The sequence below is a fragment of the Microcaecilia unicolor genome, chromosome 1, assembly GCF_901765095.1.
Source record: "Microcaecilia unicolor chromosome 1, aMicUni1.1, whole genome shotgun sequence".
In the NCBI taxonomy this organism is placed as follows: Eukaryota; Metazoa; Chordata; class Amphibia; order Gymnophiona; family Siphonopidae; genus Microcaecilia; species Microcaecilia unicolor.
Window position 1 is genome coordinate 175225436 of NC_044031.1, and position 21131 is coordinate 175246566.

Genomic DNA, 21131 nt, shown 5'->3' on the forward strand with positions numbered 1-21131 from the left:
TTCCCATTCTCTAACTGCTTTGCCTAGCCAAACAGTTCTTGCATGACTGGAACAGTTATCACTACACTCCTGTACTAAAGACTGCTCTTCTCTCTTTTTGCACACTGATATTGGCCGCACGTTTGCATACTAACCCCAGTATCTTCAGCATCCTTTCTTCTGTGGCACTCTTTCACCTTTTTATTGTGGCGTTTCATGAGGAGTGGAACAAGAACTAATTCAGTGTAGAGGTAGCTTAATGCTGTTGCACAGAACTCTAGAGATGCTGCTTTATGTCCCGCTGCAGCTTGCTATCTGTAGTGTGCAGTGGTGCATAAAGGTAAAATTATGTATAATCATACCTGATAATTTTCTTTCCATTAATCATAGCTGATCAATCCATAGACTGGTGGGTTGTGTCCATCTACCAGCAGGTGGAGATAGAGAGCAAACTTTTGCCTCCCTATATGTGGTCATGTGCTGCCGGAAACTCCTCAGTATGTCGATATCAAAGCTCCATCCGCAGGACTCAGCACTTAGAGAATTACACCCACAAAGGGACACTCTGCCCAGCTCACCACCGCCGAAACGGGGGAGGGGAATTAACCCAGCTCATCCCCACACAAGTGGGGGAGGGGAATCCGTCCAGCTCATCCCCGCGGAGCGGGGGAGGGACACCACCCCGCCGATGCGGGGGGATCTGGCTTATCCTGCAACCGCAACCGCGGGAGGAGCTGACTGACCCTAACACCGCCGAAGCGGGAAGGGTACAAAGCTGCCCTACAGCCGCACGAAGCGGGAGGGAGTGCCGGCAGAATTTTAAGTCTCAATCCAGTCCCGTAAACGGAGGGAGAGGAATGCAGCAGCTCACTGTAACACAAACTCGTCTCAACTCTTGAAGAATCCAAGTGAAGGAAGAACTGAACACGAAGTCTTTCTGAAGTAACTGAAGACTAAACTTGAACCTGAAATGCAACCAGAATAAAAACAGTACAGATATCTGGGAGGGGCTATGGATTGATCAGCTATGATTAATGGAAAGAAAATTATCAGGTATGATTATACATAATTTTACCTTCCATATCATCAAGCTGACTGGTGGGATGTACCGAAGCAGTACTCACCCAGGGCGGGACATAGAAATCCCTGACCTCAACACTGAAGCTCCAAACCGGGCCTCCGCCCGTGCAGCCACAGTCAACCGGTAATGCTTGGAGAATGTATGAGCCGAAGCCCAAGTTGCCGCCTTGCATATCTCTTCCAAGGAGACGGATCCGGCCTCTGCCATCGAGGCCGCCTGAGCTCTCGTGGAGTGAGCCTTCAGCTGGATAGGCGGCACCTTCCCCGCGGCCACATAAGCCGCTGCAATGGCTTCCTTGACCCATCTTGCCACTGTAGGCTTAGCAGCCTGCAGACCCTTACGAGGACCTGCAAACAGGACAAACAGATGATCCGATTTCCGGAAATCATTGGTCACTTCCAAGTATCTGATGATGACTCGTCTCACATCCAGAAATTAAGAGCAGAGTACTCCTCTGGGTAGTCCTCCCTACGAAAGGAAGGGAGACAGAGCTGCTGATTCACATGGAAGCGAGAAACAATCTTGGGCAGAAAGGAAGGCACTGTGCGAATAGTCACTCCTGCCTCAGTGAACTGCAGAAAAGGCTCTCGACATGAGAGCGCCTGGAGCTCGGAAACTCTTCTGGCTGAAGTGATAGCCACCAAAAAGACTGCTTTCAACGTCAGGTCTTTCAGAGATGCCCTCGACAAGGGTTCAAAAGGCGGCTTCTGCAATGCTCTTAGCACCAGGTTGAGATTCCACGCAGGCACCACTGAGTGCAGAGGAGGGCGCAGGTGATTAACTCCCTTGAGAAAGCGCACCACATCTGGCTGTGAAGCCAGGGAAGCACCCTTCAGGCGGCCCCTGAAGCAAGCCAGAGCCGCTACCTGGACTTTAAGGGAACTGAGCGACAGGCCTTTCTCCAGACCTTCTTGCAGGAACGCCAACACTGAAGAAATTGGAGCAGTGAAGGGAGAAAGTGAGCCTGCTTCACACCACGCTGCAAAGATACGCCAAACCCTGGCGTAAACAGTAGAAGTAGAGCGCTTCCTCGCTCTCAGCATAGTGGCGATGACCTTGTCTGAGAAGCCCTTCTTCCTCAGACGCTGCCGCTCAATAGCCAGGCCGTAAGACCAAAGGGGGAGGGATCCTCCATCACCACGGGACCCTGATGTAACAGGCCCTGCTCCACTGGCAGACGCAGAGGATCGTCCACTGAGAGCCTGATCAAGTCCGCATACCAGGGACGCCTGGGCCAATCCGGACCCACCAGGATTACCCTGCCGGGATGCTTTGCCACCCGGTCTAGCACCCTGCCCAACATGGGCCAGGGCGGAAACACATAGAGGAGCTCTTGTGTCGGCCACTGTTGGAGAAGAGCATCTACTCCCAGGGATCGAGGGTCCCGTCCTCTGCTGAAGAAGCGCGGCACTTGGCAATTGGCCGATGACGCCATCAGATCTAGGCTCGGCTGGCCCCAGCGCTTCGTGATGTCCAAGAACGCCTGAGCAGATAGCTGCCACTCTCCGGGCTCCAAGGTATGGCGACTGAGAAAGTCCGCCTTGACATTCATGACTCCGGCAATGTGGGCCGCTGAAAGCTGCTCCAGGTTCGCTTCCGCCCACTGGCAAAGATACATAGCCTCCTTGGCTAGAGGGGCGCTCTTGGTACCTCCCTAGCGGTTGACATAGGCCACAGCCGTGGCATTGTCCGACAGGACCCATACAGGCTTCCACACCAGTACCGGGATGAACTCCAAAAGCGCCAACCGAATGGCTCTGAGTTCCAGGAGGTTGATAGACCACTTTGCCTCTGCAGGAGACCAGAGCCCCTGCGCTGTCCTTCCCAAGCAGTGGGCTCCCCAGCCCGACAAAGAGGCGGTCCGTCGTGACGACAATCCACTCTGGGGTCACCAGAGGCATTCCCGCAGACAATTTGTCTGTCTGCATCCACCAGCTCAGCGCCTTGCGCACTGCTGGGTCCAAGGGAAGTCGCACAGCATAATCCTCCGACATCGGAGTCCAGCGCTGCAGCAAGGAGTGTTGAAGTGGTCTCATATGAGCCCTGGCCCAGGGCACTACTTCCATCGTGGCCGTCATAGAGCCCAACAGCTGCACATAGTCCCAAGCCCGAAGAGGAGAGGCTCCAGGAACTGGTCCACCTGAGCCTGAAGTTTGACAATCCGATTGTCTGGCAGGAACACTCTGCCCACTTGGGTGTCGAATCGAACTCCCAGGTACTCCAGGGGACTGAGTCGGGCGCAGCTGGCTCTTCTCCCAGTTGATGATCCATCCCAGGGAGCTCAAAAGAGCAACTACCCGGTCCACAGCTTTGCCGCACTCTGCATAAGAGGGGGCTCGGATCAACCAGTCGTCCAGATAAGGATGGACTTGTACCCCTTCCTTTCGTAGGAAGGCCGCGATGACCACCATTACTTTGGAAAAGGTCCGCGGAGCAGTAGCCAACCCGAATGGGAGGGCTCTGAACTGGAAGTGTCGTCCCAGGACTGCAAAACGCAGAAAGCGTTGATGAGGAGGCCAGATGGGAATATGCAGGTACGCTTCCTTGATGTCCAAGGAAGCCAAGAACTCTCCTGCCTTCACTGCCGCTATAACAGAGCGGAGAGTCTCCATGCGAAAGTGCCGCACTTTCAAGGCCCGATTGACCCCTTTGAGGTCGAGGATAGGCCGGACAGAACCTCCTTTCTTTGGTACCACAAAGTAAATGGAGTAACGTCCCTTGCCAAGCTGACTTTCTGGCACAGGAACGACCGCGCCCAGGCAGATCAGATTGTCCAAGGTCTGCTGCACTGCCACAGCTTTGACCGGAGACTTGCAGGGAGAGAGTACAAACCCGTCTTTTAAGGGTCGGCAGAACTCTAGCTTGTAGCCGTCTCTGATGACTTCCAGCACCCACGCGTCTGAAGTTATTGTGGTCCACTCGCCCAGAAACGAGGACAGCCGTCCTCCAATCTGCACTGGGGCGTGGACCAAGGCCCCGTCATTGGGTACGAGACCCTGGGGGAGGACCGGAGTGAGCACCTCCGGGACGGCGGTCTCTGCGAAAGGAATGCTGCTTGGGGGAGAAATTCCTCTTGAAGGAAGAGGGGGCAGAAGAACCCGACTTGCCCGGGCGGTACCGACGGGCTTCCTGCAACCGTCCTCTGGAGGTACCGGGACGAGTACTAGCCCGAGCCCTGACCTCTGGTAATTTCTTGCCCTTAGACGTGCCGAGATCGGTCACGATTTTGTCCAGCTCGACCCCAAAGAGCAGCTTGCCTTTAAAAGGCAATCTAGCCAGGCGGGATTTAGAGGCGTGGTCAGCAGACCAATGTTTCAGCCAAAGCCACCGCCGCGCAGAGATTGTCTGAGCCATGCCTTTAGCTGAGGCCCTCAAGACATCATACAGCAAGTCTGCCAAATAGGTTAAGCCCGATTCCAGGGCCGGCCAATCAGCCCTCAAGGAATGATCAGAGGGGGAAGCCCGCTGCACCATAGTCAGGCACGCCCTGGCCACATAGGAGCCGCAAACTGAGGCCTGCAAACTTAAAGCAGCCGCCTCAAAGGACGACCTTAAGGCCGCCTCCAATCTTCTGTCTTGGGCGTCCTTTAGGGCCGTGCCACCTTCCACCGGCAACGCCGTTCTCTTAGTCACCGCAGTGATTAAAGAATCCACGGTAGGCTACAGATAGGCCTCACGTTCACTCACAGCCAAAGGATAGAGGCGGGACATAGCCCTAGCCACTTTAAGGCTCGCTTCCGGGACATCCCATTGAGCCGAAATTAAGGTGTGCATGGCATCATGCACGTGGAAGGTTCTAGGCGGGCGCTTCGTCCCCAGCATAATGGCGGAGCCAACAGGGGCTGAGGGAGAGACGTCCTCCGGAGAGGAAATCTTCAAAGTGTCCATGGCCTGTAACAACAGGTTGGGCAAATCCTCTGGGCTAAAAAGCCGCGCTGCAGAGGGGTCATCCGCTCCATCCGAGCGGGGATCCGTCTCCTCCAAGGAATCCGCAAAGGACCGTTGGGAGACCTCAGACACGCTGCCCTCATCTATATCGGAGGAGACAAAGTCCTCCAAGGCCTGGGAATCAACCCGAGGGCGTTTACCTCTGGGAACCTCAACCTCTTTACCAGACGAGGGAGCAGGGGCAGCGTTTTGCATGAGGAAAGCCTGATGCAGCAGCAAAACAAACTCGGGGGAGAAACCCCCCCAGACTGTGCACTTCCGCAGCCTGGGCAACAGCCCTAGACGCACCCTCAACCGGCGCTCGCAAGAGCGGGGGAGAGACATGCTGCGCATCCAAAATGGCGTCCGACGCGACACTCCGCGAAGGAGCCGCGCGGGAAGAGCGGCGCTTAACTTTAGCCGCTTTTGTGCCGTCTCCCAAATTAAGGGCGTTCATGGCATTGTCTCCAACCTCAAGGGCGGCCCACGAAGAAGCCGTCCGAGCCGCGTGGCCGGCCAAGATGGCGGAGGCGAGGAGCGGGGGATGGGCGTTTATGGCGGGAAAAACCGCCACGCCGGAGGAAGGACCGGGACATTCATCGGTCACGAAACTGTCACCCAACAAGGGCGAATCAGGCTGTAAGACCCCCGCATCCCCTCTAGAAGCGCTCAAGCGATCCGGGGAGCGACCCTTTGCGCCCTCGCCCTCCGACGCCATATGCCACGAGGAGAAGAATCGGGGAACCCCCTGCCCGCTATAAAAAGGTAAAAATTACCTGCTGTCCGCTCCGAGCTGTAACGAACTGGTGTCCCAGTGAGTAGCTGCAATGAACGTTTAAATAAACGTCGAAATAAACGCCTTTAAGGACGTTTAAAATTTTTTTTTTTTTTTTTTTTTTTTTTTTTTTTAACGGAGCCAGCGGGAGGGGGGAGAAAAGGAGGGACCTGGCACCACCAGGTTTGCACTTGCTCAAAAGAGCCCTCAACCCCAGGCACTCAACAAAACCTAAAAATTAGGCTTGGAGGCCTAGCCAGAGCTGCTGCTGTGTGTGACCACCACCTGCTGAGATAGAGAACATACTGAGGAGTTTCCGGCAGCACATGACCACATATAGGGAGGCAAAAGTTTGCTCTCTATCTCCACCTGCTGGTAGATGGACACAACCCACCAGTCTATGGATTGATCAGCTTGATGATATGGAAGCCATATTCTGCTAAGGAATCTGGCTCTGGTTCTCAGCTGCACTTGTTAGCTCCAGTGTGCAGCCAGTTCTAGTGCACAGCCACACCAGCCAATTCTTGATCCTCTCTGCAAAAAGTTAGCTCTGGCTTAAGCATCAGATTACTGCTGTGGCTTCCAAGTCACATTTAGCACCCTACCTTCTGGAAGTAATCTTGGTCTTCCTTAGTGTACCTCTGGCCCAGCCCAGAATGACTGATGGGTTGTGCACGCCAACCAGCAGGTGGAGACTGAAGACTGATTTTGAGGCAGCCAGTAAGAGCTGTGCTCAGCCCCATGGAAACCTCAGAATTCTCAGTCTCCAGCAGGTGGTAGATGTGGTGAGCCCCTTGGTCTCAAAATGTCTATTCTGTTTTCTGATTTCTAATTTGTTAGCTCGGGTAAATGTACCTATATCTTTCTCAGTTTTCTTTTCTCTTATATATCTGTGTGCTATTTTAGTTATCTGCTGGCAGAGGATGAGGCCCGTGGGGGTTCCCTAATTCCTTGGGGGTGCTGCACTCGGGTGGCCTCTGCAGCAAGTTTCTCTTCATATTCTCTTTTAGCCTTCTTTATTTATTCTTTGCCAGTGCTTAAGTTGCTTCTTATGTTCTTCATTTAGGTCCTTTTTCCATTCTTTGAAGGACAATGTTTTGGCTGTAATGGCCTCTACCTTGTCACCTGCAGCAGATGAATCCATGAACTGGTGCGTTATGTCCATCTACCAGCAGGTGGAGATAAACAGAACTGAAGGCAGCGATACCAGACAGCCAGCTCCTTCCTCACTTAGTGTATCTCTGTCTCTAGCAGGTGGTGGGCACTTCTCTCCAGCACCTGGATCCAAGGCTCCTGAGGGTGCTCCTGGGCCGGTGGCCAGTTTGAGCCGGGGGTGTCTGAGAGTGTCAACTTTGGAAGCATACCCAAGTCTCTGGGTCCCTACTTCACCCCATAGTCTCTCTTTTCAGGCTTTATTTGCTGCTCTCTTTTTTTCCTACCTCCTCACTAAAAAAAAAAAAATCTGAAGTAAGGGCAGTGCTATTCAGTGCCTGACTCCCGCCTTAGGTTCACAGCCAGAGCGTTTTACCTCGGTTCCCAACTTGCAGGTCCCGCACTTTTCTTCAGCAGTGGGTAACTGCCAGCATCTTTTGTTCCTTCGGGGCAGTTCAGTATGGTGGCAGAGACCATGAAACACTGTTCCTGATGCGGGAAACGGCATTCAGCAGGTCTCTGCAGCACAGAGTGCACTGAAGTTTCAGAGATAGAGTGGCCCTTAGTTTTTCCAGAGAGTGCTCACTGTGAACCGCACACCATTTTTAAGAATGCTGCCGAAGTGGCTCAGGCGACGGTTTCTGCCTGTAATCCTGCGAGGACGTCCAAATCAAAACATTTTGGATGTCCCTCCCTCCAGGTCTCTCTCAGCCAATCACAGCGCTGGGATTGGCTGAGAGAGAGACCTGGAGGGAGGGACATCCAAAATGTTTTGATTTGGACTTTCTCACACGTCCTGATCTTGGGGGGGGGGGGGGGGGGGGGGGTGAAAACCACCTTGGAGGGGACTGTTGAGGTCAGTTTAGGCAAGTAAGAAAAACAAGAACGTCTTTTTTTTTTTTTCTTCAGAGAAGTCCTTCCTAATTGCAGGTAAGAAAAACACGTCCAAGAGGACGCCCATCACAAAAGGTGCAGGTAGAGGTCCAGCTATTGTTAAGATGTCCCTGAGGAGCACTTGAATTTTTTTTTTTGTTTGTTTCCTTCAGAGAAGTCCTTCCTAATTGCCTGATGTAAGCCTGCCTTTAACTTGCAAAACAGTAAACAATGGAAATGTTACGAGCAGTAGCACTTAAATTAACTGGGGCTCCAGCCCTGTTTCTCTTCAGAGGTTTCAGGCTGCTGACAAGTTTCCTGCTGGTCAGGGAAGTCTTTTTTTTTTTTTTGAGTGGACGTCCTTGGCATGCGCAGAGCAGCCAGCATTAACGCTTGGCTGCTCTGCACATGCTCGACTGGCTTCCGAGGGAATAGAAAATACAAGTAAGCTACAAGGAGCAGCTCATTTGCATTCCCTTTCCTTGATGCATGGCCGTTCCCTACCGATTTGCTATGGAATCAGTAAAGGAAGGGCTCTTCCGAGGACCTTAGTGCATCTGCCCCCCCCAGTCAGTGGAATGCTCTAGCACCTGAAACATTACTAAGGTCAACTTGCAGTTCCTTCCATACAGGGAGACAAATTAGGGCTAGAACAGGCTCAATAAGGAACCTGAATGTACTCCCAAAGCAAGACATCAAGGATTTTTTTATTTTTTTACATTTCTCATACATCACCAGTATGAACTGGCCTTAGAGGAACTCTAGGAAACTTTACTCATGCAGGGAAGCAGAAAAGTAGTTCTGTAGACTGTTCCCACTATTGCTCCACTACTCAGGAGGGAAGGGAAGAAGAGGGGACCCTCTAAAATACATGTGCGGTTGCCTGCTGAAATAAACTCACTTGAGAACTGTGCAGGCTCTGTTATTAATGAGGGTAGATATATAGCCTTCACAAGATTCTGATTCTCTGTATCAAAAAATGATAAAGAACACAGAATGCTTCACTTACATATTTCTGCAGCAAAGCAACAATAAAATGGTAGATCATACAACAATGCTGACCAGATCTTATTTCACACACAGCCCAATCTGGGCAGCCTCTCCAGTTTTGCTTCTAGCTGGGTGCTGAGCTTTCACAATCAGATTCACCCAACCACACACTACTCCCCCCCCCCCATGCCTACCTGCTCCCAAGACAGGCCAAATACAACTAACATTCAGAATATAACTTAACTACAGCAAGTCCTGGAAACAACTGTAGAGAAAAGAAGGATGAGACCACATCAGATGCACCCCCCACACATACACAGATCCCATTCCACCCACAACTATAAAAAAAAAAAACAGGAGGCAATCTGAAAACTACATAAAGCCTTTCCCCCAAGAACAAAAAATCAGCAAGCTCTTGACAGGGAGGGGGACACAGCCCAGAGACCAATAGTTCTCTGGGCTATGTGGACCATCCTCAGGCAATCCTAGCTAGTCTGTTCACAATTGAGAGGAGGAGGAAATCTGCCCAAAAGGGTCATTTACATAGTATTCCACAGATGTCTGTATGCCATTAGGAAAGTGTGCATTCTCATTCACAGTTTCTGTACCATCTGCTGAAGCCAGAGAAATACTACAGTTAACAGCCCTTTATAAGGCGAGTCAAATCAAGTTATGTTTTTTCTGGCCCCATCTGCTGGCAAAAGAACATAACACTTACCTGGACCTGTCTGGCATAGCTAATAAGAAACTTCTGTTCAAACAGACAGAGCAAAGTAGTGACCATGTTATTTATTTTATTTATTTAGATTTTGCTCACATCTTTTTCAGTAGTAGCTCAAGGTTGAGTTACAGGTACTCCGGATATTTCTCTGTCCCAGGAGGGCTCACAATCTAAGTTTGTACTTGAGGCAATGGAGGATTGAATGACTTGCTCAAGATCACAAGGAGCAGCAGTGGGATTTGAACTGGCCACCTCTGGATTGCATGACCAGTGCTCTAACCACTAGGCCACTCCTCCACTCCTATGACCGCCAGCTCTCAGAAAACTGCACAGGCAAATCATGTTTTTGATACTGTTCAATTAACTGATTAGTATTGTAATTTTTATTAGTTTTATGTAAACCACATTAAACGAAAAATTACCTTTTGGAATATCATGGGATATAACAAATAAATATCAACTTGAGTAGCTAAAGGTTTGACATCATAAAACCCAGTCATTGATAAAAAAAATAATAAACTGCACTTACGAAGTATTGATTTTTCGACACTACAACAGGCAGCTCAAGTGGGGGAGGAAGAGGGTGAGAGACACTGGGCTGTGGAAAGGAAGCCTTTAGATCCCAGCCTCTTGGAACAATTTGGGGTCAGCGAGAACAGAGTATGAGTGGGAAAATGCACATACTACAATTTTCCAAAACTTACTATAGCCCAAGCAAATGCATCTTTATCGTATACCCCTAGAGCAGCTAAGTCACTAAGGTTAGCATCATCGACACAACTTATAAATCAAATAACCCTCTAAACATGTCAGTTACCGGGAGTTCTCAGCGCCAAGGAGCAGGCTTGAGTAGCCTAGAAGCTTAAAAAATTAAAAGGCCTAACCAATACCCACACTATTTCCTTCCCATTGCCTCTACTTCAAAAAATTAGGAAAGCGCCTATTGCCGACCTCGGAGCTCAGGAACAAGAAGAACATCCCGCAGAAACCGATCTGTCTTCAACCTCGGCGAATTACAACGAATTCACGCGGGAACATGAACCGAGACCCACCCGCGCCCAACCCAAGAAAAAACAGCAACGCGTGCTACAGCCAACCTGGCCTGCGCGCCTACTACTACAATAAATCACTTCTATAGTGCTATCAGTCGTACGCAGCGCTTTACAATTGAACATGAAGAAGACAGTCCCTGCACAAAAGAGCTTGCAATCCCTCGCCCAACGCAGGGAACGTGACAGCCAAAGAAACTCCTCGAACCAACTTGGCGGGAAAAAAAATACTTCTTTCGTTCCCACTCTCCCCACAAAAAGCGTGGCCTCTTTGAACCAGCACCTTTCTCTCATTCGACAAGAAAATAGACCAAGGGCCTCAAGTCAAACTTAAGACTTCCACCTCTCCCCTTTTACAGTCTACTTTCTCAAATACACGTTTACTTAATTTTTTAGACCGTTTGTACTTACCATTTTCAACGTTAACTGAATGCTAAACACTTAAAAACCAAACTTCAAACAAAACCTCAAGTTAAAAAAACAAAACTAAACACAAAAAAACAACCCTCCTTCTTACAAATGCAGTATCCCAAGGTGGGGAGAGCCACTTATATTTATAGTCTATAATCGGAATAGTCCAAAGGAAGAGGGGGAACAAGGGAGGTCACCGGGCTATACCACTTCTGAATTTGTCATTAAAGTGCCTTTTAGTTTCCTGGATTGCGCATATTCTTGAAGACCAGTCCAACTGTAGAAAGGAGGGCTAATCACTCGTTTTGAAATGTTTGTATTTCATCTCAAATTTTTAAAAATTAAACAGATCGAAACATAAATGAAACATCTGCCAGAATGTGAGAAGATCAGCAGCAGTAGGGTTTAAGAAGAAACAGTAATTCCATTTCTAAATTCAAACACAAACATCTTTAGTGTTACTATACTAATATGGTAATATTTTCCCAAATAATAAGGAAATGGTATAAAACCAGTTTGCAACTTTTATAGAGCTGCCAAGGGTCCTAATTTTTGAGGGAGATTTTAGTAGGTGCCCACAGCCCCGCCCCACTTTGCATGGGCTTCACCCCCTGGTACACCTCAAACCCACAACCATTTCAGAAAATAATTTATTTAATAGCCTAACACCCTTTTCAATTAGCTTTCAGAGGCCAAAACCTCCTGCCTCAGGTCAGTATAATGCTGTTATGGTATCCTCTCCTGACCTAAGGCAGGAAGTATTGGTCTCTGAAACTTTATTAACACAGCTACCATATTACTTTATCCTAAATTAAAAATAACATTATTTTCTTTACCTTTGCTGTATGGCCATTTACTTTTTCTAATTGTGTTGCTCCCAGTCTCTTGATTCCGCTTTCCTTCGTCTTCTCTTAACTCTTTTGCCAGGGTTTCCTGGCCATTTGTCATTTTTCTTTCCTTTTTCTTTGTTTTCTTCAATATTTTTCTGCCTCCTCCTTCTCTCTCTCTGTCCAGATTGAATTCATTCTTACTATCCATTCTTTAATTTCCTTCATCTACCTATGGCTTTTCATCTTTTCCTCACCCTTGTTCTCCCCATGCCCCTTCCTCTTATTCTCCAGTCTTTCACTACTCCCCTTTTCCATCCAGCAGCTCTCCTATTTCTCTCCCCATCCTTCCAGTGTCTCCCCTCTTTCTTTCTTTCTTTCTTTCTGCATCCTTCCATCCATCGTCTCCTCTTTCTCCCTACCCTTCCCTCCAGCGTCTTCCCTCTTTCTCTCCCAATCCTTCCACCCATCTACCCTCTCACCCAATCCTTCCATCTAATGTCTCTCTCTCCCCCCTCCTTCTATCCAGTGTCTATCTCTCCACCCTTTTCTGTTCAGTGTCCCTTCTCTCTCCACATCCTTCCAGTCTCTCCCCTTTCTCACTGCATCCTTTCATCCTGTCCCCTTTCTCACTGCATCCTTTCATCCATTGCCCCTCTTTATCTCCCTATCCTTCCATCCAGCGTCTTTCTCTCCCCATCCTTACATCTGTTTTCCCTCTTTCTCTCCCCATCCTTCCATCTATCCGTCTCCCAATCCTTCCATCCAGTGTCTCTCTCTCTATATATATATATATATACCCTTCTTTCCATCCAGTGTCTCTCTCTCTCCCCTTTTACATTCATCATTTCCCCCTCTTTCTCCCCATCCTTCAATGTCTCTTCTGTTTCTCTCCCTACCCTTCCTTCCAGCGTCTTCCCTCTTTCTGATGTCAGCCAGGTTCCCCCCTTTCTCCCCATCCTTATCGCCAGCAGCTTTTCTCTTTCTCCAGCCCTTCTCCATCTCCCCTTCCTTCTCTCCCCACTCTCTCTATTTTGCCTCCTGCTCCATCTCCCCTCCTTCTCTCCCCACTCTCTGTATTTTACCTCCTGCCTCCCGCCCTCCTTCCACCAGATCTTCATTTCTTGGCCACTGCTGCTTCTCCTGTTGAGCAGCAGCAGCCGTAACAAAAAGAAAGCGCTAACAAACAAACAAAATTTTTTTTAAGCAAGCGTGGCACTGCAGGCAGCCATCAGGCATTGGCTGTTGGCTCTGCAGCCGCTCCTCTCTCTGTCCCCGGAGGAGCGCAACATAGCAGGGACTCAATCTCAACTTCCTGCTCCAGGGGCAGTGACGTGAGAGGAGAGAGGAGCGGCTGCAGAGCCGACAGCCAATGCCTGAAGGCTGCCTTCGGTGCCGCGCTTGCTTTTTTACATTTTTTTTGTTTGTTAGCTGAAGCTCTTTTTATTTTTTGTTGCGGCTGCTGCTGCTGCTGCTCAACAGGTGAAGCAGCAGTGGTCAGAAATGGAAGAGGGAGCTAGCGCCACCACGTGTTTCAGCGGGAGACTTTCCCGCTTTGGCGGGAGTGCGGGAGATGACCCGCCAAAGCAGGAGACTCCTGCTGAATGCAGGAGACTTGGCAGATCTGCTTTTAATACGGATATTCTGCATGTCAGGGGTGTAGTAGACAATGAGTCAGCATTAACTTACGGTTGTAGAGCTCTCTCCCAAGCAACTGTATACAATTCTTTCAATTTCCCATTGAAGTATTAAGAGTCCAACAGTATGCCATCCTTGCTGAGCTTTAGAGTAGGTGTGTTCAAAAGCAATCATGGCAGTAGGAAAGAGTAAGTTGAGATTGGATGTCACTAAAATGAGCTCACCAGAATCCTGGACTGAATTCCATGGATTCTGTAAGTAAATACTGTTGAGTACATTTCATTCCTTAACAACTTTTGAGTTGATGTTAATAGTAGAAGAGTAGCTAGTTAGAGTAATGGGTTGACAATTGGAGAAGAGGATTCAAATCCCACTGACTCTCCTTGTGATCTTGGGTATAAACTTAAGTACATAAGTATTGTCACACTGGGACAGACCAAAGGTCCATCAAGCCCAGCATCCTGTTTCCAACAGTGGCCAATCCCGGTCACAAAGACTTGGCAAGATCCGGAAAAAGTTTAATAAATTTTATGCTGCTTATCCCAGAAATAGCAGTGGAGTTTCCCCAAGTCAATTTAATAATGGTCTATGGACTTTTCCTTTAGGAAGCTGGCCAGGCCTTTTTTAAACCCCGCTAAGCTAACCGCCTTTACCACGCTCTCTGGCAATGAATTCCAGAGTTTAATTAGACGTTGAGTGAAGAAACATTTTCTCCAATTCGTATTAAATTTACTACTTTGTAGCTTTATCACATGCCCCCTAGTCCTAGTATTTTTGGAAAGAGTAAACAAACGATTCACGTCTACCCATTACACTCCACTCATTGTTTTATAGATCTCTAGATTGTAAGTGTGACCCCCTCCCCTCTGAAAATGCCCCTGCTCTAGGGCAATGGGAAGGAGGATTTTCAGGGAGGTCACTAAGGCAACAGGCTGAGATTGTCAGCCTGTGGGTGGATTTGGGAAGGGGTAGGTGTTAATAAAATAAATGGGTTTGAGGAGAATGTAATCTTTGGCTGCCTACTTCCACTGAGACCCAAGCACTGATAGGGAAGTCCAGGACACTAAAGGGAGGATTTGAAGGTGTGCCTCAGGGGAAAAGACACCCAGGATAGGAGAAGTGTGAACAGGGGAAGCCTTACTTCTGGTAGGACATTCAGTGGGTGTTCAGAGGGAAATCCTCAACTGGGATGGGACAGAAGTAAAAAATAAACTGTGCTGCTGATGTGCAATTACTGTTTGCATTATTTTGAGGAATTAAAGGAGACAGTCTGAAGCTGATCTGAAACTATGAGATGCCCTGCCTGTGCATACCAATTTGTGAGTTTGAACAGTTTTTCCATGTTGTCATTAAGCAACAAAAACAGTTTGAAGTTTCCAAAGGAGAGTGGATTTGAGAGTGCTCAGAAAAAGATTACTCTTTGACCAACTAGGATTTAGCCCAGCTCTGGCCTTTGCCCAGCTTGCTTTAAGTCCCCCATCTGTTTTATGACCCCTGGTCCCAGGTACCTGGACCAGGGAGCTTAGCCAGCGGCCCTGACTGAGGGGTGAGCCAGGGAGTTACATAAGCCCTCTGGGAACAGGGCTGAATGTAATTCATCTTCAGTTACTATTGTAAAGGTATGAGCTAAAAACAATAATAATAAAATAACATTCTATTTATTTATTTATTTGTTGCATTTGTATCCCACATTTTCCCACCTTTTTGCAGGCTCAATGTGGCTTACATATTGCCGTTAACGGCATTAGCCTTTTCCAGTCTGAACAAATACATGGTACAAATGAATACAAGGCAATGTTTTGGTAGATAAGGTACATGTAAGGTAGGTGTAGTTGGGGAAACTTAGAAAAGGGCGGAGCAAGAGTCAGGTAACGTCCTTCACGTTCTTTGGTTGCATTGTGTCGTAGGTGTCCATGTATTTTTATGTTGGGTCAGTGGGGTATGCTCTTTTGACCAGGACCATTTTTAGTGATTTCTGGAAAGTAAGGTGGTCTGGCATAGTTTTTACTATTTTTGGCAGTGCGTGCCATAGTTGTCCGCTTAAGTAGGAAAAGCTGGATGCTTAGGTGGATTTATATTTGAGTCCTTTGTTGCTTGGGTAGTGGAGGTTTAGGTATGATCGTGTAGATTTAGTGGTATTTCTGGTTGGCAGGTCAATAAGGTCTGTCATGTATCCAGGTGCCTCGCCGTAAATGATTTTATGAACAGTCATGCAGATTTTGAACGTGATTCGTTTTTTGATTGGTAGCCAATGCAGTTTTTCTCTGAGTGGTTTGGCGCTGTCAAAACGCATTTTTCCAAATATAAGCCTGACTGCTGTGTTTTGGGCGGTTTGAAGTTTTTGTATGATTTGATCTTTGCATCCCGCATAGATTCCATTACAGTAGTCTGCATGGCTTAGTACCATTGTTTGTATCAGGTTTTGAAATATTTCCATCGGGAAGAATGTTTTCACGCATTTGAGTTTCCACATTGAGAAAAACATTTTCTTTATGGTGGATTTCGCTTGGGTCTCAAGTGAGAGGTTACAGTCAATTGTTACTCCGATAATTTTCAGGCTGTCTGAGATAGGGAGGGTGTATCCTGGGGTGTTGATGCTTGTGGGTTTGTAAGTATTGTATTGGGAAGAGATGATGAGACAGTGTGTTTTTTCTGTATTGAGTTTTAGTTGGAATGCGTTAGCCCATGAGTTCATGGTGTTTAAGCTGAGCTTGATTTCGTTGGTGATTTCTGCCAAGTCATGTTTGAAGAGGATACCCTGAAACTCCTGGGTGTTACTATTGACTGAAATCTTACCCTAGATTGCCATGTGAAGAATGTTACAAAGAAAATGTTTCTTGCAATGTGGAAGCTTAAAAAAGTGAAACCTTTTTTCCCAAGGGAGGTATTCCGCAAACTGGTGCAATCACTGATATTGAGCCATCTGGATTACTGCAATTCAATTTACGCAGGATGCAAAGCAAAAACCATCAAGAAACTCCAAACTGCCCAGAACACTGCAACCAGATTCATATTCGGAAAGGCGAAATATGAGAGCGCCAAACCTCTCAGAGAAAAATTACATGGGCTTCCACTAAAAGATCGAATTGTATTCAAAATCTGCACATTAACTCATAAAATCATCCATGGAGAGGCCCCATCATACATGTCAGACCTAATAGACTTACCAGCACGAAATACCAATAGTTCATCATGTACCTTCCTAAACCTCCATTTCCCCAATTGCAGAGGATTTAAATACAAATCAATACATGCATCTACCTTCGCATACCTTTGTACACAATCATGGAATAAACTACCGAATGCTATAAAAACAGCACACGACTTGACAACCTTCCGGAAGTTATTGAAGACGCACCTGTTCGAAGAGACTTACAAAAATAATCCTCCTTAATGACTTGATTCCAATCTATACCAGAACCAACTAATACTGATCCCTTTATTTCGATTATTTTTAAACATATTATTATCATTGATCATTATATCTTAATCTGTTCTCAATTATATGTTATATATTATCATTCTACTGTCCCTACTTACCTGAATTCTTACACAATAATCTGTAACATTATGCTGAACCTCTTACTCTGTTAATAGTGATGCCTTTGCAACATAATGTAAGCCACATTGAGCCTGCAAATAGGTGGAAAAATGTGGGGTACAAATGCAGCAAATAAAAAAAAAAAAATAATATATATATATACCTGTATATATATATATATATATATATATATATATATATATATATATATATAATGTAACGTCATCAGCGTAGATAAATGGGTTAAGGCCTTGGGTGGATAAGGTCTTGGCTAGTGGCGTCATCATGAGGTTGAAAAGGATCGGTGATAGTGGTGATCCTTGCGGTACGCCGCAGTCTGGTTTCCACGGTGATGATATGTTTGATTTTGATTTCACTTGATATGTTCTTGTGGTTAGAAAGCCCTTGATCCAATCTAGGAGATAGTAGAGAAAGCAGAAAATCCTCCAAAGAACAGGTTCCTAGTGTTAGGAGTCACTACAGTGGGGGAAATAAGTATTTGATCCCTTGCTGATTTTGTAAGTTTGCCCACTGACAAAGACATGAGCAGCCCATAATTGAAGGGTAGGTTATTGGTAACAGTGAGAGATAGCACATCACAAATTAAATCCGGAAAATCACATTGTGGAAAGTATATGAATTTATTTGCATTCTGCAGAGGGAAATAAGTATTTGATCCCTCTGGCAAACAAGACCTAATACTTGGTGGCAAAACTCTTGTTGGCAAGCACAGCGGTCAGACGTCTTCTGTAGTTGATGATGAGGTTTGCACACATGTCAGGAGGAATTTTGGTCCACTCCTCTTTGCAGATCATCTCTAAATCATTAAGAGTTCTGGGCTGTCGCTTGGCAACTCGCAGCTTCAGCTCCCTCCATAAGTTTTCAATGGGATTAAGGTCTGGTGACTGGCTAGGCCACTCCATGACCCTAATGTGCTTCTTCCTGAGCCACTCCTTTGTTGCCTTGGCTGTATGTTTTGGGTCATTGTCGTGCTGGAAGACCCAGCCACGACCCATTTTTAAGGCCCTGGCGGAGGGAAGGAGGTTGTCACTCAGAATTGTACGGTACATGGCCCCATCCATTCTCCCATTGATGCGGTGAAGTAGTCCTGTGCCCTTAGCAGAGAAACACCCCCAACACATAACATTTCCACCTCCATGCTTGACAGTGGGGACGGTGTTCTTTGGGTCATAGGCAGCATTTCTCTTCCTCCAAACACGGCGAGTTGAGTTCATGCCAAAGAGCTCAATTTTTGTCCCATCTGACCACAGCACCTTCTCCCAATCACTCTCGGCATCATCCAGGTGTTCACTGGCAAACTTCAGACGGGCCGTCACATGTGCCTTCCGGAGCAGGGGGACCTTGCGGGCACTGCAGGATTGCAATCCGTTATGTCGTAATGTGTTACCAATGGTTTTCGTGGTGACAGTGGTCCCAGCTGCCTTGAGATCATTGACAAGTTCCCCCCTTGTAGTTGTAGGCTGATTTCTAACCTTCCTCATGATCAAGGATACCCCACGAGGTGAGATTTTGCGTGGAGCCCCAGATCTTTGTCGATTGACAGTCATTTTGTACTTCTTCCATTTTCTTACTATGGCACCAACAGTTGTCTCCTTCTCGCCCAGCGTCTTACTGATGGTTTTGTAGCCCATTCCAGCCTTGTGCAGGTGTATGATCTTGTCCCTGACATCCTTAGACAGCTCCTTGCTCTTGGCCATTTTGTAGAGGTTAGAGTCTGACTGATTCACTGAGTCTGTGGACAGGTGTCTTTCATACAGGTGACCATTGCCGACAGCTGTCTGTCATGCAGGTAACGAGTTGATTTGGAGCATCTACCTGGTCTGTAGGGGCCAGATCTCTTACTGGTTGGTGGGGGATCAAATACTTATTTCCCTCTGCAGAATGCAAATAAATTCATATACTTTCCACAATGTGATTTTCCGGATTTAATTTGTGATGTGCTATCTCTCACTGTTACCAATAACCTACCCTTCAATTATGGGCTGCTCATGTCTTTGTCAGTGGGCAAACTTACAAAATCAGCAAGGGATCAAATACTTATTCCTCAGCGACCCTCCAGACCGGTCAAGACGCGTGGGTTATGTCCTCCTACCAGCAGAGGGAGACTGAGAAAACACTAAGCTTTTGAAGCCTGTATATATAACCTGTGCAGAACCTCCACTAGCCAGTATTTTCTCAGTCTCAGCAGAGGTAGCAGTTGACAGCCTGTGCAGTCTCCAATAATCTGGTGAGGTAGTTTGTCATTGGGTCGTAGGATTTTTTCCTTCCAAACTTTATTCTGTTGCAGTACCCTGTACGTGTGTGTGTAAAAAAAAAAAAAAAAAAAGTGCTTTGGGGCCCTGGGTCTGGTGGGGCCCAGTTTTTCCCCCTGGGGTGTTACACCTATGTTTGGGTCCCTCCCCCTGTGCTGCTCTCTATTTCTGTTTGCTTGGCAGCTTTGTGCCTCGGCTGCTTTCTCAGTATTGTAGCCTTGAGTGCCTTACAATTTCCAGATGCCAGAGTTAGAGTACTGTGCCTTTAAGGTCAGTTATTCTATTTCGTTTTGCTTGCCAGCTTTGTGCCTCGGCTGCTTTCTCAGTATTGTAGCCTTGAGTGCCTTACAATTTCCAGATGCCAGAATTAGAGTACTGTGCCTTTAAGGTCAGTTATTCTATTTCGTTTTGCTTGGCAGCTTTGTGCCTCGGCTGCTTTCTCAGTATTGTAGCCTTGAGTGCCTTACAATTTCCAGCTGCCAGAGTTGGAGTACTGTGCCTTTAAGGGCATTTATTTCTTTATTTTCAGCGGACCGAACGGGGGTTTTGATTCCTTGCTGGAACGAGAGAGCAGCGCTTTCTCCAGTGCTTTTGCAGTGTGAGTGAGTTTTTGGTTTGGCGCGTTTGCGGAACAGCTTTTCCCTTCCCTCGTGGTTTATGGTGGCCCAGCTCCTCCGATGTCGCGCGTGCTCGTGGCGAGGGGTAGAGGCGCCGGGCGCTCAGTGTAGCTTTGCGGTGCACCTATAAAGGTGGCTGCGGCACCCCCCGACTTGACCGCGGAGGGATCGATGGTGTCGGGAGTCTCCGGATCAGCGGGAGCGTAGGCAGGGCCGCTGTCAGCGGGAACAGTTTCAGCGGGAACAGCCGCCATCTTGAGTCTGACGCGGCCCGTGGAGCCGGCTGGTTTTGGGCCTGCGGCCTCCGTTTTTGGCACAAAAGGGCCTAATGACGGTCCAGGAATGGTGGGCTTTCCTCCAGATTTTGTCTGGACGCGGTATCAGGCCTGGAGATCGGGACCCCCCCCCCCCCCCCCCCAATTGGAAGAGGGGGCTATTTCCGTCTTGGCTGAGAGACCACGGTTAGAGTGGTCAGAGGACAGGCAATGTTTTTCTCCTGTAGCTGCAGAAGCTGCGCTTAGTGATCTGGGGGAGTCAGATGGAATTGACGGCTCTCAGGAGCAGGATTGTTGGATTCCTGGAGAGGATCCTTCAGTAGTGCGGATTTTCCATAGAGATGAGCTGTCAGAACTCATAGATCAGGTGTCGTCCACCCTTCAGTTTGGTCCTGAGGTGGCTTTGGGGGAAACTGTCCAGGATCCGTTGGTGAAGGGCATTCAGCGTCAGGCGTGATCCTTCCCTATGAACAAGGATCTCCGGGAGATGATTTGTCAGGAATGGGATTTGCCGTGTAAGGTGGCAAAGGCAATGGCGAGGCTTTATCCCCTCCCTCAGGACGATAGGGATTCCTTTAAGGCTCCCACGGTAGATGCAGTAGTGACGGCAGTAATTATAGCTACGGCTATCCCGGTTGATGGAGGAACGGCCCTCCGTGATCCTCAGGATAGGAAGTTGGGATCTTTTCTCAAGCGTAGTTTTGTTTTGTCGGCTCTAGCCCTGCAGGCCTCGGTTTGTGGGGGTCTGGTAGCTCGGGCATGTTTTCGTTGGGCCGAGAAGCTCCTGGATGATTCGGTAGATGTTGGTTCTTCTGGGGGTCAGGAGTTAGCCGACTTGGACATGGGTTCATCCTTTTTGTCTGAGGCTTTTATGATTTGTTGCCTACTTCAGACAAAAAAAAAATATGGTTGTGGGTCTCTGCCACTTAAGGGAGCTATGCTCTTTGGAGAAGATTTGGACAAGTTAGTGTGAGGTCTTAGTGATACCAAGGTTCTATGGCT

At 47.9% G+C, this 21131-nt stretch overlaps 1 protein-coding gene across 1 annotated transcript in view; it reads right to left on the minus strand.

The window, feature by feature from the left end:
- DAZL (deleted in azoospermia like) overlaps nucleotides 1-11055 on the minus strand; it is a 312957-nt gene extending 301902 nt beyond the window's left edge. Inside the window, 1 exon segment of the mRNA XM_030202610.1 lies at nucleotides 10959-11055. Coding sequence (XP_030058470.1) covers nucleotides 10959-10961 — 3 coding nt within the window. The 5' untranslated portion in view covers nucleotides 10962-11055.
- Between the last annotated feature and the right edge of the window lie 10076 nt (nucleotides 11056-21131).